Below are 17,732 nucleotides of genomic sequence, written 5' to 3' on the forward strand. Positions count from 1 at the left end.
TTGATTAATTAACTGATCCTCTGTCAAGCAGAGCCAATGAAGTGATCCCAGGGGTGTATTTTCTGATACCCATCCATTTCGTCAAAGTTTCTCTTGAAGAGTGTTAGTGAGGGGCTCTGCCTGATGTAATTTGGAATTCTGTTCCAAAGCATGAGGAGTCTCTGTGACAGGAATCTATCCCTCCAGCATGTTCTATTTATTGTTGTGGCGAGGTTTAGCTCGCTAGAGCTCGTGGCTGGCAGTGACTTGGATTTCTTTAGGTGGAACATGTCCATCAATTCTGAGTTAGACATGGCTTTGTAAGTCAGGCAGAGATCACCTCTGAGTAAGCGATATGCCACTGAGTACAGCCGGAGTTTTTTCAGTCGGGCTGCATATGTTTGAGACCAGTAATCCTCTTGGTGAGGTACTTTTGTGGTCTTTCCAGCTGTTGGAAGTGTCTTGTGAGGTACATCCCAAATGGGGCATTGTACTCTATGTTGGGTCTAACGAGTGACAAGCAGAAGGGCACTAAAACCTCTATTTCTAGATGCAAACCCTTTAGTAATTAGATGGGCCACATAGAAGGATTTCCTAACTACTTTGGCAATATGATTATCAAAGGAGAGGTTACTATCTACCTGGGCCCCCAGATCTCTTATTACCTCTTCTGTATTAAGGGGGCTGCCACTTATGTGGTAATTTGTGGGTGTTTTGTTTTTCCCCAAACGGGATGACCATGCATTTTTTGGCATTAAGCTTGAGGCCATGACTTTGACACCAGGTGTCCGTCTCAGTAAGACCCTTTTGGATGTCCATGTCTTGTTTCTTTACACTTCACAGATTTTATTTCAGGAGGCTGAATACAATTAATACAGTACTGAACGATGTGGCAACAAATACTGTTAATATGAGGTCTTGAACAACTTAGGAATTCATGTGGTGGAAAACAAGAAAATTAATAAATACACTAAAAAATCTGACTTTGTTATGACTGAAAAAGCGCAACACAGTATGAGAAAATCTAAGTTCCTGAGTAAGAGTACCTGGTTGTTGGTGAAGACTCTGAAAATGTGGAGTTCGGCATCGGGGGCAAATCCCTGACACTCTCGCATGCTAGCTATTACTCCAGCAACAAAGGTGCCATGGCCCAAACCTGTTCAGACAAAAATAAATACGTTTAAGCAAACACAAACATACTTTATATTTGCAATTTATACATCAGCCAGTGGCATATAAAGATTTATTTACCCACTGCTACATGTAACGATTAATGCAGGCTACTTCATCATTAGGTCATACTGCAAAAGTTCAGCCACTTAGCCTCCACACACTGCCATATTACTCAATCTGAACATAGACAATGAAGAAAATCACACCACTTTGCCTTTTCCCTTCAGACTCTCATATTCTACACCTCCTTGTTTCAGAACATTTCATCTGTGAAAGGTGCTATCCCTACAAGCCTATCTATGCTTTTAAGATACACATCACTTCTGCTCATTTATTTTCTTCTCACAGCTAACTCACGGAAAGTTCCTATGCTTTTTCTCCAGTTAAGTGCTGGCACAGGATTTTGTCATCTTTGTTACACTTCTTTACAATGCCGTTACCACCTTATGTTCTTATAAAGATGAAGGCTTAAGAAATGGACATGGTGTTCCAAGTAAGACCGTCTTTTTTTCAATTACAGAGAATTCAATACAAAATACCTAAACTATCAGGATTTTTTGTTATCTAGCCGACTTCAAATGAGACGTATTCTGTCACTTTTCTGTGTATGAATTGGACAGTACAGCACAAGTCACAGACTACAGTCAAACAGGGAGGGGGGAAGGGGACAGCTGCCTGGGCACACGGTGTTAGGAAGTGCAATGAAAAGAAGCTGCTGGTCTCATACTGTAGAACTGGCATTCAGAATGGAATGTAGATACTTTAGATGCACTCCTGTAGCGCTTCCTGTGTGGTACTTTAACTGTAGCAAACTGCTTGTTACACAGAAAGTGGTTTGCTACATTTTCAGCAGAAGTGTGTTTTTTGTCATGAACTCTGAGAGGACTTTCGCTTCTCAACTTAACAGCCGAGTATGTGCCAGATCAGGGAACTGTACAAGCCACCAGATAATCTAGCTATGCTTCTATCATGGACTAAAACTCAGCATCCATCTGAGCCACCAGAAGGCTGTGGGTTCTATTCCCTCTTCAGGTAAATGGATTACTGACACTACAGTGCAGCAATACCAGGGTGCTGCATTCCTCAGTGAATCATCCTTTGGATGAGATGTTAAAAAGAGGTCCCATCTGCATGAGTTGGTGTTAGCTCAAATTAATGTAAAAGCTCCCATAGAAATAATCAAAAACAGTTGGGGAAGTTCCTCAATGTCCTGGTCAAATTTCTCTCTGTAGCAGAAATATCACATTGGGTCTCCTCTAAAAAGGAGGCCACTAGCCTACTGGGACTAACCTGGTCAACAAAAAACAGACAAAATAAAATTAAGATTTTTCATATTTATGCAGTTTTTTTTTGTCATCCAAACCCAATCAATTAAAAGAAAAAAAGTCAAACACACGTAAAGGAGTTAATCAAAATAGCTACAATTTAAAAGAAAGCTGGAAGACACTTTGTGTTTGTCTGAGTAACAAGATTTCTAAAAGATGTCAATGGCAGCAAAAAGAAATAGCTGCATATAAACTGTTGTACACTACTGACAACTGTAGACCTCTTACAGAGCCTCATGCAATATACTTCCTTACTGTGAGACACAGCAAGTTGCTCCTAGTGTCCCATTTTTTTCCATGTATACTATGCCAGCATTTTTGTAGGCCATCTGCTTATTTCAGCGCACAGGCTGTAGCCATATCTATTTTCCAAATCTTCCTCCAAGAACCACAAGAGCACTTGGACAGTGGTCAGCAATATAAAAATAAATGCAAATAATTCATATCGGAAGATCATTAAGGGGGCCTTCTGCAAAAGCCAGTCTGGATCCTCTCTCTGCACAAAGTTCAGACATTCTCCATTTCCAGCCCTCAAGGATGCTAGCCAAGTTGTTACTCACTCAAAGCTAGGCTGGCATGCCCACATTCACTCTTCCCAGTTTGGACCCTAGTGAAGCAGAGTAAGCATACCCACAAAGGACATGGAAACAAGGGCATAAATAACCTTACCAGATTTTTTATAGGACATCCACCTATAATTTAGGTGGAGGGAGTCATCCAAGCACAGTGGACAGTTACATTTGTATTAAGCGTCCCTCTGCAGTGGGTAAAAGCACACCTGATAAGGAAACAAGAGGCATACTCACAATAAAAATCTCAGAAGGTTGACTCCTGAAATACTGAAATGCCAAAGGAGAACAGACTCCTAAACATCACAATCCAAGCTTGTGGATGTGCGAACTAATGAATAAATGGTTGTGGCACAAACATCTGTAGCAGATGCAGTCTTATAACAGGCAAAGCAAGCTATTACACCACTAGTGGACTGAGTGTAGACAGTTCAACCCAATGGACGAGCCACATGATGGAAAAAGACTGTGCCGTTAACAATCCATCCAATGGAGTCTGCTTAATCAAGCCTACCTCCTACTAAAGTAATGCACCATCACCAAGGAAAAATCTGAGCTGACAACACATTGCACAGTCAAGGATACTGAGCATCTCTGCTTCTTCCCAGGATTGTGCGCACAGGAAAAAAGTGGGAAAGTGAATTGTTATGGGACAAGACCAGCTTATTAAAATGCATATTAATTTCAGCTTATTAATGATGCTATAATATGATTATTAAAAAGCAAATATAATTTGTATGCAGGGCTGGGAAAAACACAGCTTCATAAGCTACAGTATTACTGTTCATTTTAAACTGCATTCTTTTAGTATGTAATAAGAGAGAAATGTACGTGTTGCATGAAGTGAGGCATGTAGTTATTACAAAAAGGACTTTGCTAGCCTGACTCCTCCAGGCTAGCTTTGAAACATCCAAGGTCAGAAACAAGACCCCTTGGAAGCAGGTGAATCAAGTACAGAAAGGTGTTCATGAAGTCTAAGGCGAAAATCGTGAGGGATGAAGACATTCGCAAAGTTTTCTATAGGACACAGTCACTGTAACGTAATGAAAGTGCATGACTAAGTTTGATAAGAAAAATGTATAAAAATGTGGTTTGTCTCAGTTCAGAGAGACTATTTTGACATCTGCTATGAAGACCGCCACCCAGTGCTGTAAAAATAAAACCTGCTTGCACATCCTGAAGTGTTGTTCCTGACTAAAGGCATACAAGGTAAATTCTTAATGTTATTTATTTATGACTATAAAAGAAATACAAATTCAGTGTACATAACCTTATACTATGATGTTTGCATTTAGTTTACTATTTCTGTAAAGAGCTTAGTACCACACCCTACTAATGCACGATAGCAGCCATCTGCAGACTGCTTGTACCCCCAGCCTAGCCACACACTTATAAATACTGTTCTCTTAATTACTAAGCTACTTTACCAATATTTTTCGGTGAACTCTTCTCTGCTGTCATTCCCCTTGTCGCCACTAGGTGGCACCCTATATCTTTACCATAACATACCTTACCTTTTTCACCTCTTTCATTCCAAACTCAGTTAAACCTCTATCGTTCAGCTGTTTTACCCAGTTTTTTCACTACCCTTTGCCTGACATTCCTAAAATATCCCTTGCCCTGCCCAACTTACATTTCTTCTGTTTTTACTCTGCAAACCCTCTTTAGCAATGACCTACCTCTTAAGTATAGTCTCGTACAGCCACAGATTGTTTTTTCGCTGCTGTGGCTTGGCCATCCTTTGGCTCTACCCGCTCTGTTCACCCAGCGGGCTCACTCCGCTCCCATACCCTACCCCCAAATCCCACCCACCCCCAGAGCACCCGACCTTATACTTCCATAGCCACACCCCCAACCAATAGCCTACGTTATCTCATTAAACAATTAAATATTTTACCCCTGTTTTTTTCCTTCCTCCCCCTAATTCCCCTAGCAGCTCCACCCCTACACTGGCCTACTCTACATCCCAACTAACCTATTTCACCTATCCTATATAACAAACAATGACTAGCCCCAGCAGGCCAATACACTTTAAAGTACTCCTCTGGTCTGTATGTCTTGCCACTCTACTAATATCTTACAGCTTCAGCTACTATGAAGTCCTAAGCTTTACTAGATTTCAACACCCTACAAGGCAAACAATCCCATTCTCTCTCACAGCTTCTCCCACCTATATTAACATCGTCTTCATCCTACTTTCTTCCACAATTTCACAGATTATCCGACACTAAATATTTCCAAATCAAAAAGGAATACCCTATATTCTTTAAAGTCTTCAAACTTAAATATCATCTTCAACTAGGTCTACTTCAACACAGTGACATTCATCCAAACCCAGGGCCTTAAACTACCACTACTGACTCCTCATAAGCCAATATTTCCCCTTGTAACAACCCCACCAAAACCCTAAACTCTCTCTTTATAGGCCACCTTAACATATGTAGCTTAAACAATAAACTTACACAACTTCGTGCCCTATTAGGCACCTATTCTTTTGACATCTTATGCCCAACTGAAACTTGGCTCAAACCCATAACTAAAGACAATATAATTCCACCAGGGTATAACATACTCTGACTTGACCGTCTAAACAAAAAGGGTGGCTGGGTGGCTTTACTGTTTAAATCTGCATTGAAGGTCACCTCAATAGACATTCATCCACCATTACCTTCTAATCTTGAGATATTAACCGCTAAGCTCCAAATAAATGCTAATAAATCCATATACATTATTTGCTCATATATCCCCCCAGGAAATAACATTAATACTCTTGAAAATACCCTCAGTTTGGCTCTCAATGACCCTCCCACAATAAACCATACTCCTTGGTGATTTTAATATTGACTGGAAAGGTTGTACCTCTCCCAAACCTACTAGTCATATAAACCTATTTGGCTTTCACCAAACAATTACATTCCCTACCAGGACCTACAAACCTAGCAAGAAACAAACTACCTTAGATTGGATACTACTTAACAGCAACAACCTCAATTACAAAACCAGCATTCTTCCTGATGAAATTAGTGACCATTCCCTTACCTTCATAACTAGAAAAAAGTCCACCATTCCCAATGAAACAATATTTAGAAAAACCCGTAACAAAAAATAATTCAACCCAGTAAACTTCCAAGCAGAGCTCAAAGCATGCAGCTGGTCACCCCTAAAATGCCTGCCTCTTGACGAAGCAGTCTCTTTCTATAACAATAAATTTCTGCAAATCCTTGATAACCATGTTCCCTCTTGTACTGTCAGAACTAAAAACAAACCTTCTCCCTGGCTCTCTAATGAGACTAGGCACAGCATTACACTAAGAAATGAAATCTGGTCCAAATTGAGGAAAACAAAAAACCCAATAGATCACCTAAACTTTAGACAGCTTTGAAATGCCACAAAAAGAGCTATAGTCCTTGACAAAAAAAAACTACTACCTCAAACTCCAACAAACCCAACAGCAAAACCTACAAAAGTTCTGGTCAGGAATCAACAAACTGCTGCATCCAGGTCACTCCAAAACTCCTACCCCCTCTAACCCAACTCAAAGCCTTCCCAACCAAATTGCTGATACATTTAATAATTTTTTTTCTGAAACTATCCAATCCCTAGCTAACACCTTACCACCTGTCACCACCACAGAATCTCCTCCGCTGACCAATCTACCCCATATTTTTCATCTTCAGCCCGTTCCCACATCCCTCATCCACACTCTACTTCTTAAACTAAAATCATGTACACCATCAGTTGATCTCCCAGCTGAATACCTGCAAATTGCAGCAAGAGTACTAGCCTACCCAATCTCCATCCTCATAAATAGAACCATTACTGAATCCTACATCCCATCTCTCTGGAAAATCTCACATATCCCCTTGCATAAGGGAGGCAACTCAAATGAACTCTCAAACTTCCGCCCTATCGCCCTGCTCTCACCCCTAGCAAAAGTTATGGAGAGATGTATTCACCGTCAACTACTGCATCACTTCCTTAAAAATAACCTATTAGTGGACTGCCAACACGGTTTCAGGCCTTCCCACAGCACTACCACTGCACTCCTAGCCTTTACTGACTGCATTAATAAAAATAGAAATAGTAACCTGCTCTCTTCAGCTCTCTTTATAGACCTCTCCAAGGCCTTTGATATGGTGAACCACCAATTACAATATTCTCAAATCTCTTTCAATTAATACTCAAGCAGTTAAATGGTTTCATTCATACCTTGAAAATAGACAAGCAGTGCGCTGGGAGAACAACTTATCCTCCCAGCTCCCGATCACTCTTGGAGTCCCATAAGGATCTATTTTGGGTCCACTCCTCTTTAGTATTTTCATTAGTGATCTGAAAACCTCCCTTCCCCAAACTACCTGCATACAATATGCCGACGATTCAACTCTAATCTGTGCTGCTTCCCCTCCAACTAAACTCCAAAACAGGATACGAACTGTATTCACCTTAGTGGAAAAATGGTTCTACCAACGGTGTCTGCTCTTGAAACCAAACAAAACGAAACTACTACTGTTTACGCCCACACAGAAGACCCCTCCACTCAGTCTCTTACTTACCTCTAATAATGATACTGTCATCACTCCCGACACTACCACTAAACTCCTAGGTGTAACAATAGATAATAATCTCAACTTTGACACACACATTAACCTAACTATTAAATCTGTAAATAGAAAACTTTGTTTTCCTGTAAAAACTCAAACCATTTCTCACAGCCTCAGCCAAGATTACTATTGCTCAAGCTCACCTGATTTTGACCCTTCTCTATGCCTCCCCCATATACGCAAACCTAACCAAAAGCAATTTAAATAAACTGGCAACGTCTTACAACAACATAGCCAGATTTGCCACTGATACCCCATTTAGAAAACACCACTGCCAAAATTTAAATCTACTAGGATGGCTGGAAATACAAAATCAGCTACTCTACCAGCAACTCACCTTTATCCACAAGACCTTACACCATCCCCACAAATACACCTATACTCTATAACCTCCTCAATTCTGATCAAAACCCTTACAACCCTACATTCCGCAAATAGGTTACAAGTAGCCACCTTAAAATCTAAAAACAAATCAGGGGACTGTCTGTTTTCTAACTCTGTTGGTAAAACGTGGAACAAACTCCCAACTGAACTAACTTCTACTACATCCACCCATCATTTCAGGAACCAATTAAGAATTTTCTTAAAATCCCAATGGCTTTGCCCATGCACTAAGCCCGACTGATACTATCTTCCTTTGCCTTAAGCCTTTTTACATCAATTCTCTTACCTTTTCTTCTGCTCTCTCTTCCAAAAATATAAATAATCGTCTCTCTTCATACCCATCACTGTGCTGTGTCAATTTCCTCGACACTATGTTAACTGACTAATGCTTATATTTGTCTATGCTAACTGTTGCTCCAAATGACTGAAACAAAAATCTTCATAGTGTTACCCTATCTGCTTACTGCTGCTGAAATAAGTGTATATGAATGTATAGTTATCTAATTGCTTTTGGACATATAGTTATCTATCTTCATAGTGTTATCCTATTTGCTTACTGCTGTGGAAATAATAACTGCACATGAGTATAGTTATCTAATTGTTTTTGAATGTACAGTTATCTATTTGCATTTTGTATAAACTGTTTTTCTTTTTCTCGGAGCTTTTCTCCTCGGGCCTCTACTGAAAATGGACATATATCCAGTTAGACTAGCCTGGTCAACAAATGTAAAATAAAATAAATAAAATAAAGACAGATTTAAGGGTAATTCCAAGTGACTAGCAATGGCAGGAAATGTGGGCTAGTCCTAACACTACCCAAGCTTTGTAAAAGATACAGTAGTGCTCCCAAGACATCTGGGACAGTCTCTTTAAATACCAACAAGTGCCAAGAACATCTTAAAAAAAATTAACCTCTCTGTACGAGTTTACCATTTGGCAAACCTGGACTCGCCTGCTAAATTAAGGACTAAACCAGACACTTTTTCCATCAAAACCGATTATACCACTTAATAGAACAGATGAATGGAAGGTTTTCTTGCAGCCTTAATGACACCGAATGTTTTCTGAAAGAACATCTGAACAAGTGCAGATCAAAAGACCTAAACAAGCATCCAGTTTTAAATATGTTACCTGCTGTTGCCAAATCAAAGGTGAACTTCAGCTGCAGTAGGAGTACTCCTACAATGAAACTGGCCTGAGCAGCCCACTCCACAGTAAAGATAACAGCTGTCCAACAACAAAATAAGATCCATGAAAGTGTTACAATACTGCAAGCACTAGCACTTCACTGCCCAATAAACCATTTTCACGTACAGGCGCACAAACTGGACAGCTAATACAGTAACTGCTACGAGGCTTAAGAGGTGCAGAAGAGTTTAAAACCATAAAATATCATTGCTTATTTAGGAAATAAAAGCTATGCCTTCTTGTGCTACCTGTTAGTAAGAATGAAAAGCACCGAAGACTGTCCCTCTGTCCCAGTAAAGAAAATAGTTTGCAATGGAGCCTAGGAAGGTTTCACTCACTATTGCCCTCCCCAACACACAGACACACACATACAGACATGCAAGTTATGTATCCAAGCAAGGGTTCAGGCAAAGTTAGCTGAGACAGAGTTTCATGACAGGTCTACCTGAAGCCAGTAGAGGGACACGTAGAAACTCTTCTCCTTCAAGGTCCAAGCTAGCATGACAACTCTGGTAAACACTTTGGGCATAGATAAGAGAAAATTGCAACAAACTGCAATGAAAGTGAGCCAAATAAATCTTTTGTGAGGATCTTTTGTGTGTAGAGATTGAGATGTTTGAAGGACTTCATCATGTCAAGTAGCATCCTCCACGACCCTTGTAAAAGGCAAAGGAGCGAGACCCTAGGGAGTCACCATTTACAACCTGGCATACAGAATGCACTCACTGAAGTTCCTGAGATGTTAACATTTAAAAGAATAAAACTTGCCTTCCCCTTCCCAAAAAGGGAAAGTACAGTTGTGTACCTACCATAAATGTAGATGTCCGAGTGTATTCACTGTTGCAGTCATTACTCTTGGGTTATCCTGCTGGCAGGCTACCCACAGTCGGCCAGAATTCCAAAGTCTAGGTCTGGCGTCAGTTGCTGTCACCTCTTCCCTGATGTCGGTGTGCCAGGGGTATAAAAGATGCAGCTGACGCCATTTTCTTCAGTTTTTCTTGCCCCAGATGTCAGGTGCCCCAAATAGGTAGGCTGAAAAATATAGCAATAAGAAATGCATGCACAAAAATAACATTTCCTTTATCTACAAGCAAATACACCAAAAAGGGGTTATAGAGGATAGAGAAGTGCAGATAAGGCCCAGCAAAGGGAAGGGGGATGGTGGGTGTGTAACCTGGACTGCAACAGTGAATACACTCTAACATCTACATTTATGGTAGGTACACAACTGTACTATGTTCACTGTGTTCCACTGTTGCAGTCATTACTCTTGGGTCGAATCCCAAAGCTGAGGATGGGTGGCTGGGCTAAAAAGGATTAGGAGAGGCTATGAGGCCCTGCAGAACTGCAGTGGCGACGCCTGCTCTGGACTTAGAGTAGAGAGGCAAGTGGTAGTGCTTTGTAAAGGTGTGCACTGAACTCCAAGTTGCAGCCTCTAAGATTTCTTTGGTTGGTACTCCTCTGAGGAAGGCTGCTGAAGTGGCTGCTGCTCTGATGGAATGAGGCCTAATGCCCTTAGGCACTGATTTGCCATGTTGAGAATAGCAGAAACGGATGCAATGGCCTATCCATTTAGAAATGGTCTGTTTTGAGATAGCCTTTCCTTGTGATCCTGCAGCATATGACACAAAGTTGCTCAGTCTTTCTGAAAGCTTTAGTTCTATCCAAGTAGAAGCGTAACTGCCTGTGTATGTCCAAAGAATGCAGAATTTTCTCACCCTTGTTCTGTGGATTTGGGTAAAAGGTAGGCAAGTGAATGGTTTGATTGAGGGCCACACTGGACACCACCTTAGGCATAAATGTGGGGTTTGACCTCAGAGAAACCCTGTCTGGATGAAAAATGATGAAAGGTTCCACAGCCATGAGTGCTTGTAACTCCGAGACTTGCCTTGCAGAGGTTATGGCTAAAGAGCAGAGCTGTTTTCCAGGATAAGAATTTAATATCCGCTGTTGATGCTGGCTCGAAAGGAGGCAGTGTGAGCTTTTCCAAAACATAATTGAGGTCCTAGGCCGGAATTGGTGCTTTCCTTGGAGGCCTAATGTTTGTGGCCCCTCTGAGGTACTGCCTTATTAAAGGATGAGAGAAGATAGGTGGTTCCGTATTGTAATGTGCAGAAATGGCAGCGGCATGTATCTTAACTGATGAGAAAGAAAGGCCTTTGTTCAGCATCTCAGTTAGGTGTTGTAAAATCTGAGGAATATTTGGTACAGACGTGTCAATGCCTTGTTCCTGGTTCCAAGCACAGAATCTCTTCCATTTTTCTGCATAAGATTTTCTGGTACTGGGCCTCCTGGCCTCCAAGATAACATCCATAACAGCTTCTGAAAGAGGAGTTTTATGAATGGCTACATTATCCACCATGCTGCCAGATTTAAGGTCCTGAGTTGACTGTGCAGGATCCGATTGTTTTATTGGGTCAGCAAGTGAGAAGTTTGAGACAATATCCATGCTGGACCTTGAGACAAGCTCTTTAGGATTGGGTACCAGTGCTGGTATGGCCAGTCTGGTGCAATCAGAATCATTTTTGGCTTCTCTTGTCTGACCTTTAGGAGTACTCTGGGAAGGAGAGGCAGAGGGGGAAAAGCATATACTGTTAGATTTTTCCAGCTGAATGATAGGGCATCCATTTTCCATGCTTGCTTGTGGTAAATCCTTGTGCAAAAGCTCTGCAATTGACAGTTGTGAGGGGAGGCAAATAGATCTATGTCTGGGCATCCCCATTTCCTTATTATCATCCTGAAGACTTGTGGATCCAGTTTCCATTCGTGGGGATCCATGACGTTTCTCCTTAGTTCGTCTGCCAGAGTATTTGTTTTTCCTGGCAGGAATTGTGCTTGCCGGTGAACTTGAAAAGCCAATGCTGTGTCCCATAAGGTCATTGCTTGTCTGCAGAAGGGGTAAGAGAATGAGTACCTCCCTGCTTGTTTATGTACCACATGACCGTAGTGTTGTCTGTCTTTATCAATAATTGTCCTGGATGAAGCAGGTCCTTGAAAGCTGTCAGGGCATTTTGAACAACTAGCATCTCTTTTTGATTGATGTGAAGATGCATCTGGTTTGCAGGCCATGTGCCCTGAATACATTCTCCTGCCATATGGGCCCCCCAGGCATAATCTGATGCATCCGTTGTCAGTGTCTGTCTGGCTGTGGGTAAACTGAATGGCAGACCCTTGTTGTGGTGACAGGCTTCTGCCCACCATCGAAACTCCTGTTGTAGGCAGGGAATGAGTGCAATTACTGTCTCCAGGCTGTGGCAATGCTGAGTCCAAACACTTTTCAGATACCACTGTAGTTTCCTCATATGCAGTCTGGCATATGGAATTAGTAGAATGCAGGATGCCATGAAACCCAAGGCCTGCAAGATTTTCTTTGCACATAAGTGCATTTTTGTTGCCAATTTCTTGAAGTAAGTAGTCTGTTGTTTTTGCTTGTCTGGCATGAGATAAGCCATCTGGGCAGCTGTATTTAAGCTTGCACCCAGGAGTATTATCTCTTGAGCGGGCACTAGTTTTGATTTCTTTTAGTTTACTGTGTACCCTAGGCCAATTAGTAATCTTTTTACAAATGCCAAATGCTGTAGAAGAGTATCTTTGTTCTCTGCTTGCATTAGGCAGTCGTCCAAGTAGGGATATATTTGAATTCCTTTTTGTCTGCAAAATGCAATTACTGGTGCCAGGCATTTTGTAAAGACAATGGGCGCAGTAGATAAGCCAAACGGCAGTGCAGAGAATTGGTAATGCATCGAGCCAGCTATGAATCTGAGGTATCTTCTGCAAGATTGTCTGATTGGGACATGCAGGTATGCCTCCTTTAGGTCCAAAGTTACGAGCCAAGCCCTCTTGTCCAGCATGGGCAGTAGCTGCTGAAGAGTCAACATCTTGAATTTTAGAACTTCCAGAAATGTATTTAGGATAGACAGGTCCAGAATTGGTCTCCAGGTTTTGTTCTTCCTGGGTTCTAGGAAAAGTCTGGAGTAAAATCCTTGCCCCTGCTCTTGTTGTGGTACTTGCTGAATTGCCCTCATGTCCATGAGGGCTGTAATTTGTTTTTGTGCCTCTGCCCATTGATTGTGTGGCAGGTCTGGCATGCTCTTTGACCATGGTAGAGTGTAAAAATGGAACCTGTAGCGCTGGGACACGATGTTCAAAACCCATTTGTCTTGGGTAATCATTTGCCAATTTGTTGAAAAAAGTGCTAGTTTTCCCCCTAAGGGGGCTGTCAAAACTGCTTGGAACTGGTACAGGAAAGTCATTGGGACTGTTTCCTGTAAGGCTGTGATTTGTCTTCTCCTCTTTTGGAGGTAGGAGCACCCCATTGTTTAGGTCTGTATGAGCCTTGGGGCTGAGATCTGCCTCTGGGACGTCTGTATCTGCCTCTTTGTGGTCTGTCTGAGACTGGAAAGGACCAATTTTTAGAAGGCCAGTTCCTGCTAAACTTGTGTGGCTGTACCTGTAAGAAATTCTTGACTGTCTGCATGGATTTTGCTTCATCCTCCATTTTTTTCAACACCTCTTCTGCTTTAGTACCAAACAAAGTATCATGCTGTAATGGTGCATCTAATAATTTTGCTTTAACATGATCAGGCAGATTTTGTTCCTTTAACCAAGCATGCCTTCTAATAACAGAACCTGTAACAGCGGCCCTGCAAGAGGCCTCCAGTGAATCATAACCACATTGCAAAGTATGCTTTCCCACTTGTTCAGTTGCATGCAATAAATCCTGCAATTCCTTGTTCTCTGAACATTCAGTCATCATCATCATTCTCTATTTTCTAATCATTCATTATTTATTATTTATTATATTATCATTCAGTATTTGTCACCATTTTTTGTTTAAGTAGTGACATTAAATATTGCTGATATTTAAGCATATGAAATTGACAATTTAAAGCCCTTACAGCCAGGGTGGCAGAAGTGTAAACTTTTTTCCCCCATCTGTCTAGAGCCCTAGAATCCCTATCAGAGGGGACAGGGTTTTTTGTAGTGGAAGCTTTAACCCCCTTGGGACCCTGAGATATAGTTTCTGGGTCTGCTGCGGGATTTTTATATAGGAATTTATGAGAATCCGGGACCCTGTAGTATCTGTCTGGCTTAACAGGTGCAGGGGGTAAAGAGTCAGAGGACAGTCCGGACTCTTAAAATACATCATTTACAATGTCTAAAACAGGTGGAATAGCAAGGGGTCTGTGCTGAGGAAGAAGCAGGAAGTATCTGAACCTTTTCTTAGACTCAGAATAATCTTGGCTCTCCCAGTGGAAATGCTCCCCCATAGTATGCAGTGTTTCCCCAAAAGAATAGTCCTCAGGAGGAGAGGCTGAAGGAATGGATTCTTCAGCATCAGAATCCTCATAGGGAAGCATGGAGTAATCCTGTTCAAATGAGGAATCAGAGAAAATAGAAACCTGATCAGAAGAATCATACTCGGTCTCTTGCCTAGGCCTCTTATCAGGAGGGGGATGGGAGCCCCTGATCAAAGTAATTAGGTCTTCGGCCATTTTGAGCATCTGTTTTTTAGGCATGGAAGTCTGAATAGGAGAATGCTGTGCTTATTTCTTTGTCTTTAGTGCTTTAGTCTTTGAAGCTGAAGATGGCTTAACATATAGTTGTGAAGGTCTGAAGACACCCTCAGAAGCCGATGCCTGCTCAGCGGCTCCGGACCCATCTGAGGGATTGATTTCCGAGTGTCCAATACCTTGAGTTTCCAGAGGCCCAGTCGGCTCCACGTGGGAGTCGGTAGTGGCCTGTGGCTCTGAGGTAGCGGGTGCCAGGGGCTGCGAAAGCGCCTCACTTAGAACCGGCGACTGGCCTAGAAGAGGCTTCGTCGTCGGTTTTGGACCTCGGATGCCTATCCTTGTCCTTGCATTTTTTGTAAACTCCGGTTGTCGGCTGTTCCGCCGGCATTATATAATTAAATCTTTGGCCAAAGTAATGAAATGCAAAATCGAACCGACGCTTGATAGTGCGTTGGTTGAATCTAGCACAAAACCGACAGCTAGCAACGTTGTGATCAGGGCCTAGGCAAGAAATACAGTAAGAGTGAAAATCCTTATGAGGTATTTGCTTCCCATAAGAAATACAATTGTTAACCTTTTCTGACATCGGTCTGGAGCAAGAAAAAAGTTTCCCCAACGGGGTACTTAGCTTTAATGAAGATTTCGGTTCTGAAATTCAGATTTGAAAATCTCAGGAGTTGGCCAACCGGCACTTGCGAACTGCTTTTGCTTCGGGCACTGCATGGCAAGAAAGACTGAAGAAAATGGCGTTGGCTGCATCTTTTATACCCCTGGTGCACTGACGTCAAGGAAGAGACGACGGCAACTGACGCCAGACCTAGACTTTGGAATTCTGGCCGAATGCGGGTAGCCTGCCAGCAGGATAACCCAAGAGTAATGACTGCAACAGTGAAACATGATGAACATCAGGATCTACATTCCTTTTGAAGAGTAGTATTGGCCTGCTCTAGGAGCTCCACAGTTAAGGGTACTCATGAATGAGAAAGCACCTAACAGCTCAAGAGTCTGGGGAATCATCTCCAGAATCTGCAAATTGTTAATCATTCTTGATTAAACTCAAAACTAGCCTGCTAAGTAGATTCCTAAGTGGTAATCAGACTTGGTACAAGAACAAAAGATTTCCAAGATAAGGGATTCTAGCACAGGCAAAAAGGAGAGTGACCCAAGACTCACTTTGAACACATTTAGAAACTTTTATAACGATCTCTATATGGAAGACAGAAAAAAGGGGCTGGACAAATCAAACTAATGACTTTATGGAAGAAAAGGACTTCTCTTAGCTCTCAGAGTAAGAAGCAGAAGGCCTAGTAGCTAATATGACATTACTGAAAATTAAAGAACAGGTCAGAAGGTGAGAAAGACCCTAGGGGAGGATGAGTTTCCCAATGAAGTATGACAGACTTGGGGCATGGATGCACTGAAAGTACAGCAGATTTTATTTAATAAAGTACAAGAGGGTTAAGCATTTACAGTGGACTTGGAAAAGGGGTGGTAATAACAATAACACCAAAAGAAGGAAGGAAAAAAGATCCGGTAGGACCCAGAGCCTTATTGAACCATACCATTTTTGAATTTTGACTACAAGGATTTTACTGTGATAACTGTCCAGAGGTTGGCTAGACTGCTTCCATGGTTGACGGAGTTGGACCACTGTGAGTATGTAAAAGGGAAGACAATCCTTTGACAATACAAATTCAACAATGTTGATTAAAAAAAAAACGGAAAGGGAAAACTACTTCTAGCAAATATGTATACTGAGAAGACATTCAACACTGTCTGTTAGTACCATCTTAGGGAAACACCAAGGAGGTTTGGTTTTCCTCAAAGATTACTACCATTCAACTGCTACTTAACCCTAACAGAACTAAACCTCTTCTCTTCTTTCCTAAATTTTTCTAACACCTCAAACCTGCCTTCTCGGTCCCATCTCTAAAGAACACTACTGTCAAAGTTGAATCTTGTACCAAAATCCTCGAAGTTTACACAGATGAACTTAAATTTGACATCCACATCAATAATTGTATTAAAAATACTCCAAAAACTCAGACTAATGTACAGGAACAAAAAAATCCTAACATCCTAATTTCAGAATCTAAGCTATCCTTAGCTCAAGCTTACTTACATCCCACCCTACTTTATGCCGCCCCAATATTTACCAACTCAAAAAGAACCTACTAAACTTGAACTAACCTAAAATAAAATAGCCAGATTCGCCAGTAATCTCCCTTATCGATCGCACCACTGCCTTTCCTTAAAAAAACTTCACTGGCCTAAACTTCATAACCAGCTCATCTTGTCACAGGTTCACCTGACCCACTATCCTTCACCACCCCCTGGCTTGTCTATCTCTGGCAAACCTCATCTCCCCCTATATTCCCTAAGCATGACCTACACAGCTCTGACCAACTCTTGATGCAAATTTCCAAACCCAACAAATCCACTGGCAAAACACTTTACAGCCACTCAGTCACCTCTGCTTGGAATAAACTTCCTCCCCACATATGCTCACTTAACAATACATCCAGCTTTAAAATACCATTAAAGGAATTTCTGCTTAACTCCTGGATCTGCTCCTGTAATGTTCCCACCTGAATATCACCTTCTTGCCTCCCCCTTAACCACTATGATCCCCTCATCTTATTCCCTTAAATACTGAGTAACATAACCTTCTGATTATATTTCCTTACCACTAACTGCCCTCCAGTATAGGTTCATAGGTAGATATTAGGCTATCTGCCCGAGGGCATTTATAAGCCTAGCCAGAGTGTGTCGGCTTTCGCCGCACCATTGATTAATTAACTGATCCTCTGCCAAGCAGAGCCAATGAAGTGATCCCAGGGGATGTATTTTCTGTACCTTGTGGTACACCACTTGTGACTGGTTTAGAGTCAGACCTGGAGCCCGCTATTCTTACCATGTGAGTTTTGTCTGTAAGCCAGTTGGCAACCCATCTCGTGATGTAGGGGTTTATGTTCAGGCTGGTGAGTTTTTCTGTGATAC

At 41.7% G+C, this 17,732-nt stretch overlaps 1 protein-coding gene across 1 annotated transcript in view; it reads right to left on the bottom strand.

Annotated features, from left to right (window-relative positions):
* Positions 1–17,732, bottom strand: part of MBTPS1 (membrane bound transcription factor peptidase, site 1) — a 1,726,871-nt gene that overhangs the window by 1,337,197 nt on the left and 371,942 nt on the right. The window contains exon 6 of the mRNA XM_044081940.1: positions 1,026–1,135. Coding sequence (XP_043937875.1) covers positions 1,026–1,135 — 110 coding nt within the window. The remainder of the gene's footprint in view (positions 1–1,025; positions 1,136–17,732) is intronic.

The sequence above is a fragment of the Protopterus annectens genome, chromosome 8.part1 (genome assembly GCF_019279795.1).
Source record: "Protopterus annectens isolate FY-2018-M chromosome 8.part1, PAN1.0, whole genome shotgun sequence".
Lineage (NCBI taxonomy): Eukaryota > Metazoa > Chordata > Ceratodontiformes > Protopteridae > Protopterus > Protopterus annectens.